The 18460-nt window shown below is 37.6% G+C and overlaps 2 protein-coding genes and 1 long non-coding RNA gene across 14 annotated transcripts in view; 2 read left to right on the top strand and 1 right to left on the bottom strand.

Annotated features, from left to right (window-relative positions):
• Positions 1-5662, top strand: part of LOC107318738 — a 59415-nt gene extending 53753 nt beyond the window's left edge. Inside the window, exon 3 of the long non-coding RNA XR_004308500.1 lies at positions 3118-5662. This is a non-coding gene — a long non-coding RNA (uncharacterized LOC107318738). The remainder of the gene's footprint in view (positions 1-3117) is intronic.
• A 437-nt stretch (positions 5663-6099) lies between these two features.
• On the bottom strand, positions 6100-11446 carry DTWD1 (DTW domain containing 1). 2 transcript variants are annotated; one of them, XM_032446779.1, is made up of 5 exons: positions 11369-11446; positions 10004-10285; positions 9139-9282; positions 8282-8555; positions 6100-7231 (listed from the first exon to the last, which is right to left on the bottom strand). In XM_032446779.1, exons 2-5 carry the CDS (start codon positions 10277-10279, stop codon positions 7002-7004), a joined length of 924 nt encoding a protein of 307 aa, XP_032302670.1. In that variant the 5' UTR covers positions 10280-10285; positions 11369-11446; the 3' UTR covers positions 6100-7001. The 2 variants fall into 2 exon arrangements, with proteins under 2 accessions (XP_032302670.1, XP_015728411.1); XM_015872925.2 differs by lacking the exon at positions 11369-11446 and adding an exon at positions 11202-11343.
• LOC107318736 (protein FAM227B-like) overlaps positions 8555-18460 on the top strand; it is a 123153-nt gene continuing 113247 nt past the window's right edge. For 4 of the 11 annotated variants that reach the window (XR_001557460.2, XR_001557462.2, XR_001557461.2 and 1 more), the window contains exons 1-2: positions 11458-11673; positions 12709-12801. Coding sequence is in view for 2 of the 11 variants with exons in the window: in XM_015872931.2 (XP_015728417.1) it covers positions 12751-12801; positions 14418-14667; positions 15310-15374; positions 16001-16006 (372 nt within the window). In the remaining 9 variants the exon portion in view is untranslated. Of the gene's footprint in view, positions 9076-10284; positions 10660-11457; positions 11674-12708; positions 12802-14417; positions 14668-15309; positions 15375-16000; positions 16162-18460 lie in introns of those variants that run through there. The other 7 variants (XM_015872932.2, XM_015872931.2, XR_004308497.1 and 4 more) reach the window with 7 other exon arrangements.

Genomic DNA, 18460 nt, shown 5'->3' with positions numbered 1-18460 from the left:
TCTGGGGAAATGAGCGACTGCTGTTGTGTAATTGTGATGGTTCAGGTGGGCCTTTGGACAGGCAGGGTCAAATATGGCACTGCTGACAAGATAAAAATTCTCTAAATGCTTTTTGTGCTCTGTAATATAATATATATGTCCGATGGTCTCCATGGGTGATCTGTGTAGGGCCTCTATGCTGAACAATTTCCTCAAGTAACTTCTGAGATAACTATTAAAAGATAAGGTAGAGAAATAAGGATGAGGATAAGGTAAAATATTTCAGCCTTTCTTCTCTCTCTGTCTCTGTCTCATTGTAAGAACATCTATTAGGGGTTGTTCAAGATGTACTTTTAATAGTGTTAAATTCCCTCTTTGCTGGTACACAAGCATGCACCTGCACTTGTAGGTTTTTATAAGCTGTAGATCAAATTTGTTAAATGAACAAGCAACAAGGTGCTAGGACTGAACAGTATTTGCCCAGATGTTCTACATGTACTCAAATACGAAACTGCTGAACTGTTACTGATAATGTGATCTGGTGGTTGAAAAGGTTTAGAAGAATAGGAACTAGAATGTGATGCTGATTTAATAAGGGCTCCAGGAGAATGAACAGAACTACAGACCATGCAGCTTGACTTTACTGGGTAAATGTGTAGGACTATTTAAAGAACAAATAAAAGGAATTGGCAGGAGTGTGGGAATGTTTGGCACAGAATCGCTGCTGCTTTTGCAAATGCCAGTTTTCAAAAACCCAGTAAGAGTTTTTGATGGATTCAATGAGCATAAGGGTAATCTAGTTGATATTACTGGCACCGTTGTGCCTTCAAACTAAGCCCCATTTTCTTATTAGTAGAGCTAGTATAGAAACATACTAGCTATACATGAATACCGTGGCTAGAAGCTTTAGGAATTACTAACAAATTTCAGAGCTCTGTTTTACCACTTGAACCCAAAATGTGGAATCTCTTTGATTACTGAAAATGTTAATTCCTGGACCTACAATGGATTGTGTGTGAGTTCAGTGCTTGTCATTTGCAGAGCCATGGAACTGAGGAACTAAACAAAATAGAGATTGTAGATTTGGAGCAAAAGTGAGTATTGAAATAAACTATGTGTTATAACATAATGGATGTCATCCTCAGATTCCACATATGTGCTCTATTTAGCCTTACAAGGGCCTTGTGTTAGACTGCCTCTTAAATCTTAAGAGTATTTATTTTCATACCTTACATAGAGAAGGTACAAAAAAATTTTAATGTTAGCATATGTAACTGCCATGATGTGATTCTAGATGTGAATAGCAACACATGGATGTAATTTTTTTATTTAGATGAAACAACAAACTTCCATAGTTTATTGTATGCTTGATTAATGTACTTCAATGTTGTCTTGATAACTTGAAACAGTGGCTTTTTCTTTAGTAAGTGATACATTTTAATGCACTTATTTTTGTCTCAGATGCATATTTGGCTCTGTTCATTGGTTCAAGTGGCCCGGCAAACTCAGCAGTACTGGAAGTTCCCATTTCTATTACTGCTGATGTGCCAGTACTAGAACTCTGGAAAGTGAAAAAGATGCTAGAAAATAGTGGCAGAACTCACACAGCATTAGTTACATGATGTTTCTTGTTCACAAGAAAAGTGTCAACACGTAGAATGATAGACAAGAAATGTCTTTTCTGAATGGACACCTCACATGCAAGATGAATATATATAAGCACAAGTTTAACTGAAATTGTCCATTCTCTATGAAGAGAAAGCAGAATACTGCAGGGTCCTAAGAAAAGAAATCCCATCCATTTTCATAGGACCATCTGTAGATCACAGAGCTGAAATATTGTGTATTGCCTTGAATCTACTGTGTTAAGCTTTCATGGACTTGAAAAGATTCAAGATGATCTTATTTCTTTCTCTATTTTTTTTTGGTGCGCTCTTTTTATAACGAGCAAAGTCACTGTTAGTTAGGCATTATTGTGCATTTAAGAACTCAGCAATATAATTTTACTGTCAAATACCCTGGCAGCTGCTCCAGTCATTAAGTTTGAACCAGTTCCCCAGATAGAATAAGCCATATTCAAGGAAAAGAAGAAGCTTTTGGCAACGCAAAGATTTCTATTCTATGTTTTTTTTGCCAATGCAATTTTGACTGAAAAGAATGCAAGCATTTTTGTACTCTTAACTGACATAGATATCCTAACTGAAGCCAACAACTGTAAACAGACTTTTGTAAGATTGAGAGGAAGTATCGCAATACATCTGCTTGAATATGTAGACTGAGGTGCTTTACATGAACTTTCTGAAAATTGAAGCTTGCTTGTCTGCTGTAAATAATAATAATAATAAACTGCAGCATTGCTTTTGTCCTAAAGCCTATCAACAGAAAATACTAGAATGTTTCAGTTGCACTGTGATCACTGGCAAACACAGCTTCAGGTCAGCCAAAATTCATGCTGTGTTTGGCAATTTAGTCACAAAAATGAAGCTTAAAATATTTTTTATGTTTTTGAAATACAGTATTTTTATTTAGCATTAGCAACAACATTTGAAGTGTGTAGTTTTAGCTTGAGCAAATTTTTGCTGTAACTCAGAGCAGTGTTCCTCTGCAGAAAAGACGCTGCACAGTTAGACAAAGAGTTCCATTTTCAGTGAGGTGAAAATGCAAAGTCTTTTTGCATTGGAGAATCAGTTTCCACCTCTTGCTGTGAGGCTTAAGGAATATTTCATGTTGTCCTCTGGCAGTTAGTGGTGAAGAAACCACGCGGTTATGGGTGTTTTTCAATTTTAATATCTCACATGGTTTTCAAAATTCTACTGCATCTGATTTATCTTCAGGGCTTTTAACCATGGCAGTAATACGTGATCAAGGGAACAGGAAGACGACTGTATTTTCTTCACATAAACACTTTGAATCTGGGTATTACGAATTGTCACCAACCAAAATCAGTATTCATGTTTAAGTATTGGGATTAAACTGAAATTCTGCCTCTTAAAACAAGGGATAACCCTTTAGGGATTATGTTGACAGTCCCTCAGTACCTTAATGGTAACCTTCTATTCTGGTATCAATAGATTAGCATCTTAATGGCATGTAGTCTTTTCATTCTAGCATGAAAACTTTCCCGTTTTTACATTGCAGTGTTCACCATTTTGCTGCAAAACAATCTGGACGATCTCTGCTGGCAGAAGTCAATGGAACCTGAGGGTGATGGAAAAATTATCATAGAGGTAGGTGGACTGGATTTTTGCATCAACTTCTGTTTTGTATAAATATGCTTCATTTGCTAAGAAACATTTTTAAAGCAAACCATTGAGACAAAAACCAGAGAGTAAATACTGAAACTCAGTGCAAAAGGAAAGTACAAATGGCTTATTATGCAACGGGGGCTGCAGAAGCCTAAGTGAAACCTGAAAACCAGAGAGACTTGAGCTGAAAAAAAATTGCCAGAAGCAGTGGCAAAGAGCTTAAATCAGGTAGGATTACAAGTACTTTGGAAGGTTTCTGCTGTAGATTCGAAGTTGTCATCTCTTTTCAATCTCAATATATCTTTACCCCACTCACTGACGTGACCTTTTATTCAACCTAAGGTTGGATGACTTTGTGCTACCTTCCAGGAAAGGAACTGTTTTTTTGCAGCTCCTTCTTACTCATTTTGAGAAAAGGATTAAATCTTTCCTCTGACCAAGCATACAGGCATGCTAAAGTGAAGCCACTTCATGCTCCTGGCCAAACAAAGAACAATAATACCCACAATAAGCAAAAGCAGATGGCTTCAGTGGCAGGAAATGAATGAGCCAGACTGCAGGTAAAATGGCTTTCTGAACACATCTCAGAGGTTTGTAATGACAGGTTCTTTGTTATCTGGGGCCTCCCCACAGGAGGCCAGATGTCTTCTGTTGTGAAGGGAGATAGATAGAGATGCTCTTCCTTTTCCTCCCCCTTTAAGTTATGGCTGTTTAAGTTACTGCTAATGGAAGTAGAAGCCTGTTTTTCCCTCTTGCTCTCTGATGTTTTTGGAAAGAGAAGAGATAGTTAGTGAAGGGGTATTCTGATATGAAAGGAAAGGCCCAGAACTGGCCTTTACCTCCCAGTGACCCTCATTTTAAAGAACAGGGAGGTCAGTGCTGCTAATTGCACTTGAAAGGATTAACCACTTGATTGCTTTCATTTGGTGGAAAAAAACCACTATTCATTAATCTAAAAGTTGAAAAAATGCATCAGAGGTATCACGATGTTTTCAGCGTGAGGTTGATGACCTGGATGGTTTGGCTTATACCAATTTTGAAATTAAATAGAGGATTAAAATCTTTTTGTAGAGGGGAGAGCAGGAGGTGGGGAAGTACATCTGGTGCTCAGAACAGATTTGCAGCAAGAGTGATAATAAACTCCTTTTTCTGTCCTTATAAAAAGTTTTTGCAGGAATATCAACATGTTAATTATGGATATTAGATGTTCTATATGTAAGTTCTATCACTTGGTATAAGAAGAAGCTCAGTGTAATGCAAGAGTCACAGCAGATGAAAACGAACCTGAACCAATTCCTGGATTTAAAATCTTGTTTTCACTTGGGAATTAAAATTACTTTTGAAACAGATCCTTAATTCCCACTGTTCAAATAAAGTGAGGTACAGAAAACTTAAATTTGGAAGCCATTTTTAACCCTATGAAACTATGTTCTGAAAGTAACAAAGAGCAGCTTATATATGCTTCAATCTGACCTCCATTTCTTAAATAAAAAAACATGTTTTCAGGGAAATGTGTCTTGGAATTACCTTCCCCTCCCCCCAAGATTTTTCTCCCTGGTTCTTGTAAAACACCAGGTTAGTGGGTGCATTTTATTTTTGTTTGATGAAAGTTTCCATCTCGAATTTGTGTGATTTAAAATCCCTTCTAAGATTTAAAAAAACATTACAGCAATCTTCAAAAAATAAAAACAGATGAAAGTGTCAATAAGCCATCAAAATTCAAACCAAAGGAGATAGCATTAATCATTGTAAAAAAACCCAATAACATCTCAGTAGCAGTAAAAATGAATAAGAAACGTGTTGCTTCAATAGCATTGAGACATAACTGATTTTTCTAACTGCTTGGTACACAAGAACGCACCATGTTATTTACAGCTTTGCCATATATGAACGTATGTATCTATGTACTTGTACATACACACGCACATTTAAAAATGCATTTTATTTTTCTGACTTCATACCCATGCTTCCTTCAGCACTGTCATAATTCACACTCCTCATATGGAGTCATATAACTTAACTGGCATTTCTTCTTGCAAATGGAGATATGCTTTGGTTGTCCATTGAGATGGGGTTTTATGTGCATTCACTTATGCAGATGAGATTACAAATCTGAAGGTAAGTGCAACCTACAGGGAGTGTATCTGTAGCTTGTTTAAGACAATATTTAGTTGGATTTCATAAGTATCTTGATCCATAAATATATATACATATATACAGCAAATTATTTGAGTCTGCATGGATTCCTGTGTAATAGTAAAAAATTATGTTCTTGAAGTTTTTTCAATGTAACATTTCTATGCTAATTAGGATACGAGGGCACTCTTCTGGAGAGTATGGTAGATGATAATTCAGCCAGATTTCTACAGGAAAATATACAACAGAAACTTTGGAACTTCTGTTTAAAAAATTATCTATTACAGCTCTTCAATCTGTGTCACTTTGACAAGATTTCGTTCTTTGTCAGTAACACTTATGAAAACACTCAGAAATGTATATCCACACTATATTCTACCTGTCATCAAACATTTTTAAATATCTCAAGACTGTAATTTTTACCAACATAATTTTATTTGGCAAAACAACTAGATTAAAAAAATACATATTTGTATAGTTTTGCTTGTAAAATAACAGATAAGGGACCTCTGCCAGCACTGCCTTCACTAATAGAGCTAGGCAAAGGCGCACACACAACTACACTCACATGTGATGACTCTGCCAGCAGTCCTACATATACCAGCAAAAATTAAATTAGAAAAGAGCCTTATTTATGCTGTGCAAATTTGCACAATGCTGCAAAAGAAAACACAGTAGATTCACGGCCTGTCTAATTTAAGGAAGTGCTGTTGCGAACACTGAGGTCAGAACCACAATCTATCATATTTCTTGTCTGTTTATTTAGCTTCAGTCCTGAAAAAAGATCTACGTTTTCAGATAACTCCAAGTGCGCAATCAGCCCTTTCTGCTGCTTACGATATAAGAAGATGACATGTAAAAAAAAATTACCCATAATAATATAAGTTGGTGTTCCCCAAAATAATAATATACTTATATAAATACCTCAATTCTGTTTGAAGGAGCCTGCAGTTATCCAGGAAATTGAGAATAATTTTAATACAACAGTACGTGAATGGGACTATAGAAATCAAGCACTGTACAATGACATTTAAAGAGACCTCTTTTCTATTACAAGGACAATTTGCTGGATTCAATCATCAGGTATGTAATTTATACTCCATTTACTCAATGTGGCTTTTCATTTACTTTTTTCTCCAGTCCTCTATTAAATACCGTCCTAATAACTTCAGGAAGCTTTTGAAGTCACATAGCTGAAATCAACTGTACTGGATAAAACATATGAAACATCCAAAACATAAATAATAAAACAAGCAAAATGCAAAATCCTTTTTTTAGAGTTAGATCCATATGGGACAAGGGCCAACTTCTCCAATCCCCACCTGAAGAAATTCACAGTGATTAGCAGACCAGGTTCAAACACTACAGTACAGTATTCAGTAAACCATTAATTCTATTCAAATCAATAATTTAAATCAGACTGCTCATCTGAATAGCTCTACAGCCTCATGCGTGCATGTCATGCACACACGGTTCACTTAACCGATTCATGTCATGCACACATAAGGTTACTTTTAGAGGAAAACCCTTAGCCATGACTAAAAGTACCATCTGTTTCCAGACTTCGGTCAGGTTAAAATTACGACAGATCATCATTACAAAAGAAACAGAATAAAAGGTTGTTACCTATAGACAGACAGTTTATTCTTTTCCTGCGCCACACTTGGCATTTTTAATCAATGTGTACATAAATGAAAAGAAAAAAAGCAGATTATCATATTGTCCTTTGTAGTTCTCTTTCAAAATCTCCTGGTGATAATCCACAAAGAAATAATAAATTGCTTCTATTGTGGAAAGGTACGTATCTGGCTTTCCTTTCTGATGACGCCAAAAGCAAGTTTTCCTTGTTTTCAACTCAATTTGTAGTAACCCTGTCAAGAACAAAAAATTGACATGGATTAGAGAAGGTGGATTGGGGGATAGGATGCCAAACAAGCCCTCAGTTGCTCTGCTTTTGGCTTTGCTGCTAGCCTGCTAGCTGCCTGCACGCATTTCCCTCCCTGACCTTCATTTTTCAGCTGCAAAATAGCAACAATATCTTCTTTGTGATTCACTGTGAAATTTGATGGAACAAATCAAGAAATTCCAGCGCTGAAAATTTTAAGTAATGAGTAACTATGGCTTGTGCCCACGGTAGTTAGTAATTCCATGGTTTTACTGCCACGCATAGTTATTATAACTATACTGTTAATTTTCTGAAGAGGTCTTAGTAAACGACTGAAAATACTGTTTGAGGCAGAAATTCTACTCCTTCCCTAATCTTCTGTGTTCCCAGGTTTGTTTGGAAGCTGTGTGACTGTATGTCACACAGTTTGGCATCCAAATGGGTCTTGATTATCACCATAGAAGGAGACCCTGCCATCTTTCTAGGCAGTTTGTTTCATCGTTCTGTCACCAGAACCGTAATATTCATCTGTGTATTTGTGTGGAACTTCCTGTCTTCCAGTTTTTGGTCATTGTTCCTCATCTTATCACTACACATTACTGAAGAGAGTCTGGCTTTGTCCAATTGTGTCCCACGCTTTCAATATTTATAAACATCAATCAGATCCCCTCAGTCTTCTGTACCCTGAACAGATACAGGTCTCTCAGCTTTTCCTCATATGGGAGATGCTCCAAGACCTTTATCATCTTTGAGGCTGAGGCAGAAAGGATTGACATACCCTGGATTTTCCTTGTCTCTCCTGTAGAGCCCTGAATGATAAATCAACTTATATTATTTTAAAAAGGATGTAAAAACTTGTGACAGAATTCCTACTTATTTGTATAGCACTCTCCACCTTTGATTTTGAGGGAAGAAGGGAGATGAAAAGGACAAGAGATTTGTCAGTAGAAGAGGACGTAGGGAACTTTAATACAATTTTGTATATCAGCATTTTACCTAACCGATTCTGTAGCAATAACAACCTTTTTCTTTTTACCTTGAAGTCTTTCATCAGTTATTATTTTATTAGTTTGATTCCAGGTACTGTCAATAAATATTACTTTCTTCAGTTTAGTGCTTTCATTCATGTTGCTTGAGATGCATTCATTTAAATCTTTTTCTTCTGTAGGTTCTACTCTTGCTTTCTTAAGAAACGGCTCTTTGGAACAGCCATTGTCAGAGTCACCAACACCTTTCCTGGAGTATTTTTGGAGATGAAAAGCAATGTCTTTTACTGAAACTGAATCGGGGCCGGGAAAGATAAGTGCCACCTGAATGAAGAAAATTAATGAGATCTGAGAAATATGCTAATGAAGCAGTACAAATTGTTTCATTAAAGAACAGAAACTTTTGAGCCCCACCCACAAACATTTAAGTCAGTAGAGAGCAAGAATTTCTCTTTAAAGATTAATATTTTATATATATTATTTTCTAAAAGGCTAAAGGATTGCATTAAAATAATGAATGATGCTTAATTTTAAGGGTGTTTAAATCTGGCAGATGCTGTCTAGGATGAGCAAAATACCTATTTGACTATTTTTGAATGCCTGGGTATACTACTTATGGTACAAAGTATCACATATTATCTACCATCTAAGGTGCTGGAAACAGAAATTCAAGATGCTTAGATGGTGCTGTGGTATCTTCAAGGTTTGTGGGAGAGACCATAACCATTATACATTTGTTGGCCCATCCTTTGAGAAGCTCAAGATGGAATGGACTGGATTAACAGAATAGTGCTTTCTCCTCTCTCTGGGAGAGCCCAGAGGACAGCAGTATCAGCTGCAGGAGGTATGGATGATAACTCCGTTTTTCCCCAGCACAAAGCCCTGTTATTTATCCGGAATTTCTTACTTCATGTCTTCTTTCTTTGTATTCTGGAATGCAGGGGTACTTGTAAATTGTAACATCATCAGGTGCCAGGAGCTTAGCATGCACAGCAGTGCTCTTGCCATCAGTTTCATTTGGGTGTTTAATGATGTCAATCTTCAAAGGTAACTAAAGCAGTAAAGAAAGAAAGAAGTATTTATTATTATGTACAAAAGATACACAAAAGCTTATAAAAAATTCAGGGTAAATCCTTATTGGCATGTAATTAAGACATACTTCCTTTAAATAGTTTGCAATTTTTTTTTATGTTTAGATCTAAACCAGAGACAAGTGACAAGAAGCACCTGTCACATTCTCTGAGTTCATGTAAATACTTAAGTATGCAATGAATGCAATTTGGAATGCTGTAGCACTGGTGTGGTTAAAATCTCTAGAAACAGTATCAGAGTATAGATAAGATATGGGCTTAATTTAAGCAATATAATGAAAGTGTGAATACTCATCTGTATTACACATTCACACTTGGTTACAGACAAATCATACCTTATTCAGAGTACATATTGTAGGCCAGAGCTGTTATAAGCTGAAGAATGAAGGTAACGAAACTGTTAAAAACAAAGAGAACTAACGCTCCTGAGTGACTTCAGCTTATCTTCCCAACAATTAGGCACACAAACATTCGAGCTGTCAGTGCCTGTGCATGAAACTTCTCAAATCAGAACAATAGTTTTATCTAAATGGCATTTACTCAAACATTATCACAACCATGTTAAAAATTACCGTTTGTAAAGAGTGAATTAGAAAAGAAATGATGGTAGACCATCTGTTCTATGTCCCTAGTAACTAAAAGGCACCAGAATATTATAAAATATTCTTAAGAAATATTAACCTTCACTGTTGGGATTTCTGTGGTAGGGACAGTTTCAACAGGAACAAAGCAGGTGTAACAATAAAACATCCTTGAGCCGCTGCATCGTGGGCATTTTGATCTCCCACTTTTTTTTGCCTTTTCAAGTACTTTCTGTGATGCCAACTGTAAGTTTTGAAGCGGGTCATCTTGAAATGATGGTGGAGTCTGCAGTTCTAGACTTTCCAAACATGCAACATTTCTTTTTGGTCCTTGAGAGTTTTCTTCATTTAGAATTGTAGATGAATTTAAAGACATGGTTAGCTGAAACAGACAGTATGATTTACCTGTTAAATAAAGATCTGCTATACTAGAAAGAGATTATTCTATACAATCCTGTGATTCCATATGATCCTATCTGACCCACTTATTGTAGTACCAAGAGCCCCAAACAGATTTCAGGAGCATGTGAACAGCCAGAGAGAACTTGAGATCCGTATTCTTAATGCACAGACACTCATCATTTTACCCTGATAGCTCAGCCTACTAACTTTGCTGCTTGGTTTTGTTTTTTTTTCTTTCCTATGGGCAGGATCTGTGTCCACAAGCTTGTGAAGCACTGCCTGGCAGTTCATTCCTGCAGGAGCAGCCCCATCAGTTTTTGGCATAAGCACTGATAAAGAATTCAACGTCTACAGGTCAGAAAGCTTAAGGTCTAACTATATGTAGACTTGGATCTGTGCTGAAATGTATCGTGTGCAGGCAGGCAAAGAAACTAAACGAAATTCTTGTTCATAGAGCTTTGTGAGAGAAAGAAAACCATCCAGGAATGAAGCTTGAGGCTAAATTAACACTTCTGAAGAGCTACAATAGCTCAGTGATACTCCATATACTCGACACTAAGCACTGACAGTCTAAACTCATTCTGCAGGTGCACGTTTGTTCAGTAACACTGACGGAACAGCCTTTTATTCAGCCGTAATTCCCGTGTTTACTTCTAGCGAACCGAGGCTGCCTTTTATGTCAGGGATCGCACTTGAAAAATGATGGAACCCAACAGCTCCGCGTAACGAAAACAAACAAACAGCGATTCCCCAGCTGTGGTCCAAAGGGAACTGTTTAGATAAAGCCAAGCGTCATCTAATTGAAAAAACAACAAAGATAAAACGCTCTGCAGACTTTACAACAGGAACGTAAAATTAATCCCAGATAAATTAAATACTCGTGCACGCTTTGATACCTCTCCCTCCCGCAGCGCCCAGCTTTAACGTTTTAAAGGTCAGCAGAACCCAGTTAAGGGAGCGGAGCGGAGGTGGGCCCGTTCCGCCCTGCAGTGCGGCGGCCGCTACTTCCGCGCCGCGCTCCGCCGCTCCCCGCCCGCCCCCCGTGCTCCCGTTCCCGCTGTGCCTTGTCGTGTCTCGCGCAGCTCCCGCCGCTCCTCCCGCCCGGCTCCAGCGCGGCCCCGGAACGACAAGGAACGGAGCGGAAGGACGTGGCGGCGCCGCTGGTTGGAGGGAAACGGTCGCTAGGGGCCCTTAGCGACGGCACGCGTCCGGCCTGCAGCACGTGGCCGCCCGCACTCAGCTCCTGCGAGCTTTAGGCCTTTCTGCCCCGTCATTTCTAGTCTATTCTACTTATTTATTTCCCTCCCCACCGGATGTACGTGACTGCGTGTTTACAGCTGACAACGAGGGCTGCAGAGTTTTGACACGGTATTTTTTTTGTTGTTGTTGTTATTTTTCATCTCTCTCCACAGGACTGCAGGCTGTTCGGTGGAGCTCAGGCTGAACGAGGGCACTGCCCTGCTCTCACAGCCTGCGGTCACAGGCTGCATTTTGAGGCTGATGTGCCTGTTCAAAAGCAGTAATTTTGGTATAGGGAATGTTTATCTGGACCCAGCCAAGGGCAGGCTGTGGGATCTTAGTTGCAGGAGCCCTAGGGGAAGGATTAACATCCTGGGTACAGTTTGTGCCCGGTTTTGATCTGTTACAGCCCGCAGACCTCTCTGCGTTGGGTGGTGCTGCGGCCTGCAGTGCACAGCGCTCTGACCGTGTGCTCCATCCTGCGCTGCACTCCATGAGCTGTGCATCTGCTTTGCTCCAGTGATTGCTTTGGGTGCGTTACCCAACTCTTGGGAACAGCAGAGCTCAGCATTCAGCAGCCGTGTCTTGAACTAGGATCACTCCTTGCTATTTCATCCTGTGCAGCACTGAAAGCTGCCATCTTAACCATTCCTAGGAACCAGTGCTGCACCATTATCTTGTTCTGAGTTCCTAATTTAATGGGCGTTTCTTATGTTCTTACATTTCTTACATGTGGTTTGTGCTTGGAAGTAACAGTGTAAATTGAGTTTTTAATTATACTGAACCTGGGATATGCGAGTCGACTGATTTCAGTAAGATTTCTGCTCATCTGCAATCCTTGCATTGCTTCCAATTTATAAACAAAACTGGAGCATGTAGAAGCAGAGCAGACATACTTGGTGATGCAACTTATTATTATGTAAATAATATAAATATCTTGCTACTTTGCATGGATATTTCTAGAAGAAAATGGAAGTTCTGTTTATGATTGTGTCTTCTTTAGCATCTTTCTCAACATGTACGAATGTGAAGTGATTCTTCTGTTTTTTTTGCAGAAATGACTATGAATGAGCTGTATATAAGCAACAGTGATTGCCTTAATTGTAACTTTCAATAATACAAAGTTTAAATATATGTTCATGTGTGTTGTCTTATGATTTTCAGGGCATTCTGGTGAGAACAATTCTTACTGTACATCAGTTGAAAATGGAAAAGCCTCCTTTGACTTTTGAAGAATTCCTACGTTCTCAAGACTTGGTGAGTCCAACTGCTTGCTGTTTTAACTTCCCATGTGTACAATGGAGTGAACATGCAGAAGTGGGGTCGCGAGCAAAGCCATGTGAATGTAAATATCGAGAACTGAGTTTGTACATGGATTGTATTTCCTAAACCCTCAGGCATTGGAAACTAAGAGGTTTGCAGCAATGGCAGCCCATCAAGAGAGTAGCCTGTCTGTTAACTTCCCTTTTCCAGAAAGGTAAACCACGGAGGAAGTTTTTTTCTGCTGTGCAGCACTTTTGTATTGTTGGAAGCATGCTTGAGTGATGACACTGACCCAAGCTTTGTTTAAAATATTGGATCAGGCCACAGCATTACTAACATAACACAAAGTGCTGAACCCTAAGGCAAAATGTGCTGATGAGTATGACTGGGTGAACAGTGAGCTAGTTTTGTTTTTTAATGAGCTTGCTTTCTTTTCTTGTACTGGGAAGCGTGTTAAGGGAAATCTTTCAATGTGCTTTTATATTCTGGTAAATAATTTGATATAATGCGAACACCAGTGATTCTTCAAAATTACATTATTTTTGAAGGAAACAGAAAATTCCTTTTGACCTGCCTACATAATATGCAAGTATTATTCACTCAGAGCGTTGAACTACAGAGCTATGAGGAAAATTGTTCTACTGCATTGAACCAAAACTCGTTATCTCATGTAAACAGTGAAAGAAAATTGTTTAAAAATGTTTTTTTCAAGTGGAACATTTCATTATAAGAATTTAATTTTTACTTAAGGACAAATTATTTGCAGGAACAATCTGATATAAAAATTGAAACGTTGTCATTTTGGATAATGTGCAAACGAATTATTAATGTATTTTAGTTTTCCAGTTGGTTTTATTTGCCTTTTCCTTTTTTATCCTAAAATGCCTGCGTGAATTACTAGTTTGCTCTTCATTTGATTTGGCAGGGAGGAGAGAGAGAATGATTTGTTTCTCTGTCCAGCTATAATTGTAGAACATGTCATTGTTTTTCAGCTATATAAGGGGTTTTGAAAACAAATTGATCGTTCCATATTAACACTTAACTAAGTAATTTCATGGAAGTAACCAATTTGATGATTGACATCAAATGACTACCATTGGTTTCAACAGGTATTTCAAATGTTTAAGCTACTAGTTTTAATTCTTCCCTGACCAAGGAGCAATTTCTTCTTGTGCTTCCAAGGCTGTTCTCAACAGATGGAAGACATTACCGTCCTTTCAGAGAACTTAAATTGCACATGATTTTATTTGTCTCTTTAGAAACATAACAACCCTTTTTTTTCCCCCAAGTTATCTCTTTTTCTAACTAAAAAGTTATAGTCCTTTTAATTGCTCTGTGTATGCCGTAATGGGCCTCCTTGGCCTATTTCTGTTTTTCCCTCTTTTTGAGATGATATAATCATCTCTGAATGCGGCACATGGAGCAGCAGGAAATTGCAGTCTATGTTAGCAACATTGCCAAGATCTGACGTTCTTAAAATGTGTAAGTAAAATGTGTTTATACTGGTATTGCAACTCTGTATCCAGAATAAATTTCACGGGTTACCAAATTTAATCTTTCCATTTGTACCATATTCAGAAATAATTATTTTTGATATGGACTGATTGCAGAAGGACTGGCCAAGATACGTCTGTTTGGAGGAGCCTTATTCTTTGGTGGAGAACCTAAGAAAAGACTGTTCCTTCAGCGCTGTCTCTAAGAGTCTGTATGAACACGCTTCATTGACCGTCAGTTCACTCTCAGATTTGGAGAAGAGAATGAACACATGCCTTACTGAACTAGAGAAACACGCTGAAAGAATACTTTCATTACAGTGTGGACCAGCGTCTCTAGAAGAACAGCTGATTGCCCCTGAACAGAGTAGTAATCAGTTCATATTTTTAAAGTAGAAACTGTAGTTACAAAATGAGAAAACAAATCCTAATGCCTTTAAAAGATGTACATAACTATGTACATTGCCTAATACTTGGTAACAGTGTAAGCAATAGGAAAAAAAAAAAGAAAAAGAATGTAAGTGTAGGCAGAATTTATAGGTTTAGAGTCTGCAGAATTCCAGAAATTTAAGTAAAGTTAACAGTGCACGTTGGAAGTTTTCTAGGTACTATTTAAAACAAAGATATTGTTCCAGAGAAGTGTTTGCAGCTTTTCCTCATTTGCAAGTATGAAGTGTCAATTTTATAACTTAAAAAATCTGATAAACTGAAGTCCCAGTTCTGTCTGGAATGTTTTAATCCAGACTTAACCAAAGAGTCTATGAAAACATGTTCTCCACACATCTTGGTGTTATAAAGGAAGGATGAGATGAGTAGGAGGACAAAAATGTTGATTTTCAAGTCTTTTGATCCTTGCAGTAGTGCAGTAGGATGATGCAGCATCTTGTTTTGTGCATGCATGTATTTAGACATAGCTATAGATAAATCAGTAGTCTTTGTCCTATCAGAGCTTTTAATCCATAAAGTCCAGATTCTATTTCTAGATAAAATTTGCTATTTTTTTTTAAAGAGATTCCTACTGAGAAAATTGATTCAGAACTTCGGACTCAGAAAAGTGAGATGAGGAAAACAAAGGTATATTACATAATTATGTATTTTTAGTTCTCTTTGTGGGTTAGATGAGGAAGATAAAATTTGCAAGTCTTCTCCTTGGATCTAGAAGATAGATTACATTTACCTCTGTATATTTTTGGGGTGGGGAAAAACCAAAGGAAAACAAACAGCCACTTGTCATGTTGCGAGTCAGTGTATCTGCTGTATGGCCAATCAGAAGTCTGTACTTGTCTGGAAATTGGTACAGGAGCAAATATGCCAAATATATCCAGGATGGCCAAGAAACAGTATCATCTCAAATTGAGAAAAATAATATATATAGGCTGAAAGAAGCAAAAAGCTTGTCAAGAATGAAAAACTGGAAAGGGTTTACTAAATCTCTCTAATAGAAACTATTTTATTTTTTTTTGAGAAATCTCACAAGAAACAAAGTTGAGTCAAAGATGGACGCCATAATTTCATGTACTTTGACAGACTTATGATAAAAAAAAGAAAAAGTATTCTTATAAAATAGAGTCACCAGCTCTGCTGAAGGTTCCTTTGTAGGTTTTAATTTAGAAAAATAACTGCTTATAAGTTTGAAGCTCTTTTTTCTCAGTGAAGCTTCACAAAGGGAGTTATTGAGGATTTTTCTTTTCTTTTTATAGCAGTAGTGACCCTGGTTTCGAAAACCAACTTTTAGAATTATCAAGACATTTGGAAGCTTCAAAACTTTGAGACTTAGTTCTAAGAGGTCGATATTGCCAAGTATGTTCTCTTTTCTTCAACATCCTAATCACAAGCTGCCAATAAAAAGTATTGCAAAACATTTTGACTCAGTCATCTTTGTGTGTTCCACTTTCATACAGGTTTTAATATCACTCTTAGCATTTATTGACGTTACAAAACTGCCTTATCTGGGAGCTGTTTAATTTGAACTCATTTTTGTTGAAGAATTCTTCTAGCTGCTCTGTCCCGTATCCTGCTGTTGGCCAGTAATTAAAGTAGTGAAACAAATAATGTAAGATTCATATTAAAAAGAATTTCAAAAACAAGGTAAACCCAGAGGTACAATATAGAACATAATTTTTTTTTACAGTCTCCTTGGCATATGTGTTACACATCATGTTAAATTGCGTGGGTTTTTTTGTTTGCTTTTTTACTGTATCATTGACTGCTCGTATCTCACAGCACTCAGGGAATGATTGGACATTATGCACGAATAGAAATGATTGTCTGTGACACCTCAGTCTAATTACTGCAGCAATTGTAATCTTGTTTGAGTGTGAATTTGCAGCAAGTATGTTAAATACTTGAATGCTATTATGCAAATGAATTCCAAATGAATTTCTTCTGTCTGTGATAATACGCTCATACTCTATAGCTGGTGGGTATGAACCTCATGGCTGTGAAACTGATTTTGCATTAGCATATCAAACAGGGCCTCTCCACATATGCTGTGATTATATGCTCACATCTCCCACCTGCAGACTTAAAAAGTGAAAGTATCCCTTATTTCTTTCTTATGACCACAGAAGAAAAATGAAGACAGTGTCCAAGACCTTCTCGGTGTCCTGTCAATTAATGCTAGATAATGACTCTTCTTCATTAGGTGATGAAAGATTTATTTGATGATATAGTAATTCCTTCAGTATGTGTGCACCCATCTTTTACTACTGATGAGGGATCCTAATTCTGTCTAAAGTTAAAGCTGTCACACCTGCATCTGGACTAAATTAGCCAGGAAAATTGCAGTTGACAGTTTGGAGTACTAATGTAATTGTAACCTTTCTATTCCAATTTTCTACTCCTTTCAGTGGGGATTAGCAGTGTCTTCAAGTTCTTTGGTTACTTTATTAGCAGACAAATGAAAAGGCATAGGTTTTTCTTGTGTGGTCAGTACTTTAATTAACGGTTGAAAAGATAGGGATAACTTAGAGCTATGTCTCTGCTGTCTTTGTAATCAGCCTTAGATGGTGATTTCTGTTTTTGTAAGCTGTTAGTTGACCCAGGGTAACATTTTCCTTGGGGAAGCCCGTTTGTGGAGGTGACCCACTGTCACTGCCACCATTGCTGAGATGTACCTCTCACTGCCTTACTGCGCTCACATCCACTGTTGGGGCTCCACAAATGTTCAGCAAGTGTTGGTAAATCTTGATGGGTTTAAACATTTTGGCTATTTTTGCTTAAATATATGCAAACATACCGAGATATCCAAGTTACACATAGTATCAAAATCCTTTTAGCACTTCTGCACTGGTTCTGGAGCAACTTCAAATCAGTGCTTGCCTCCAGATGTCAATGGAAGTTTATCTGGTGCCTGTATCTGCTTTGTTGTTAGGATTAGTTACAGTATTTGTGCTCTTGCATATTTTTAATTATGTTAAAATTTAAATGCAACAAGTGTGATTTGCTGCCTTACTAATTCTGTGTGACTTAGTTTTCGTGGTTTTAACTCTATATATTTAAACATTTCTGTTGTAAGTTTAGTGAAAGTTAATTTTAAAAGCCCCAAACAAAATAAAAGCAACACGGAAGAGCTGAGAGAGTTTTTGGTAACCAGCTAATGCAGATGTGTCCCCATTTAGGGTGATGTGATGGTGAGGTGCCCAAAGAATCTGCTGAACATTTCTCTGCAAGCTTTTTTTCCTTCAGTATTTCCTCAATCTGAAAGAAGGTTCTCATTTGCTTCTGGACCGTGTTCCAGATGAGCACCCTTGCACTTCCTATCCTTGTCTAGCTTCAGTTTGTTCTGTGGTTTTAAGATTTTAGAATTGCAGCATTCAGTGTCATAAATGTTTTATTGCTGGTTTGACAGAAGGAAGATTTTGAAGTCTGGAGAAGCTTCTTTCTCAAAATCATCTACTGCAGCATTTTGGGATTTTTATTGTGCTGGTTTCTCCAAAAGTTTAAGGTATAAATGAATTTGATGCATTCCTAGACCCGGCATCAAAGAAATAAGCTGCAGATTCTGCAAGGTGGTTATAGGTGAGGACCGAGTACATCAACTACAGACCCAAGACTAACTGACACATATAACTTTAAACAGCAGTAGGTAGACACATGAACAGCTGATTTAGTTGGCGCGTTTATACCACAATGCCTATGATAAGCATTTTGGTCAAAAT

The sequence above is a fragment of the Coturnix japonica genome, chromosome 10, assembly GCF_001577835.2.
Source record: "Coturnix japonica isolate 7356 chromosome 10, Coturnix japonica 2.1, whole genome shotgun sequence".
Taxonomy (NCBI): Eukaryota; Metazoa; Chordata; class Aves; order Galliformes; family Phasianidae; genus Coturnix; species Coturnix japonica.
Note: the sequence above shows the minus strand (reverse complement) of the source record. Positions and strands in the feature narration are given on the sequence as shown.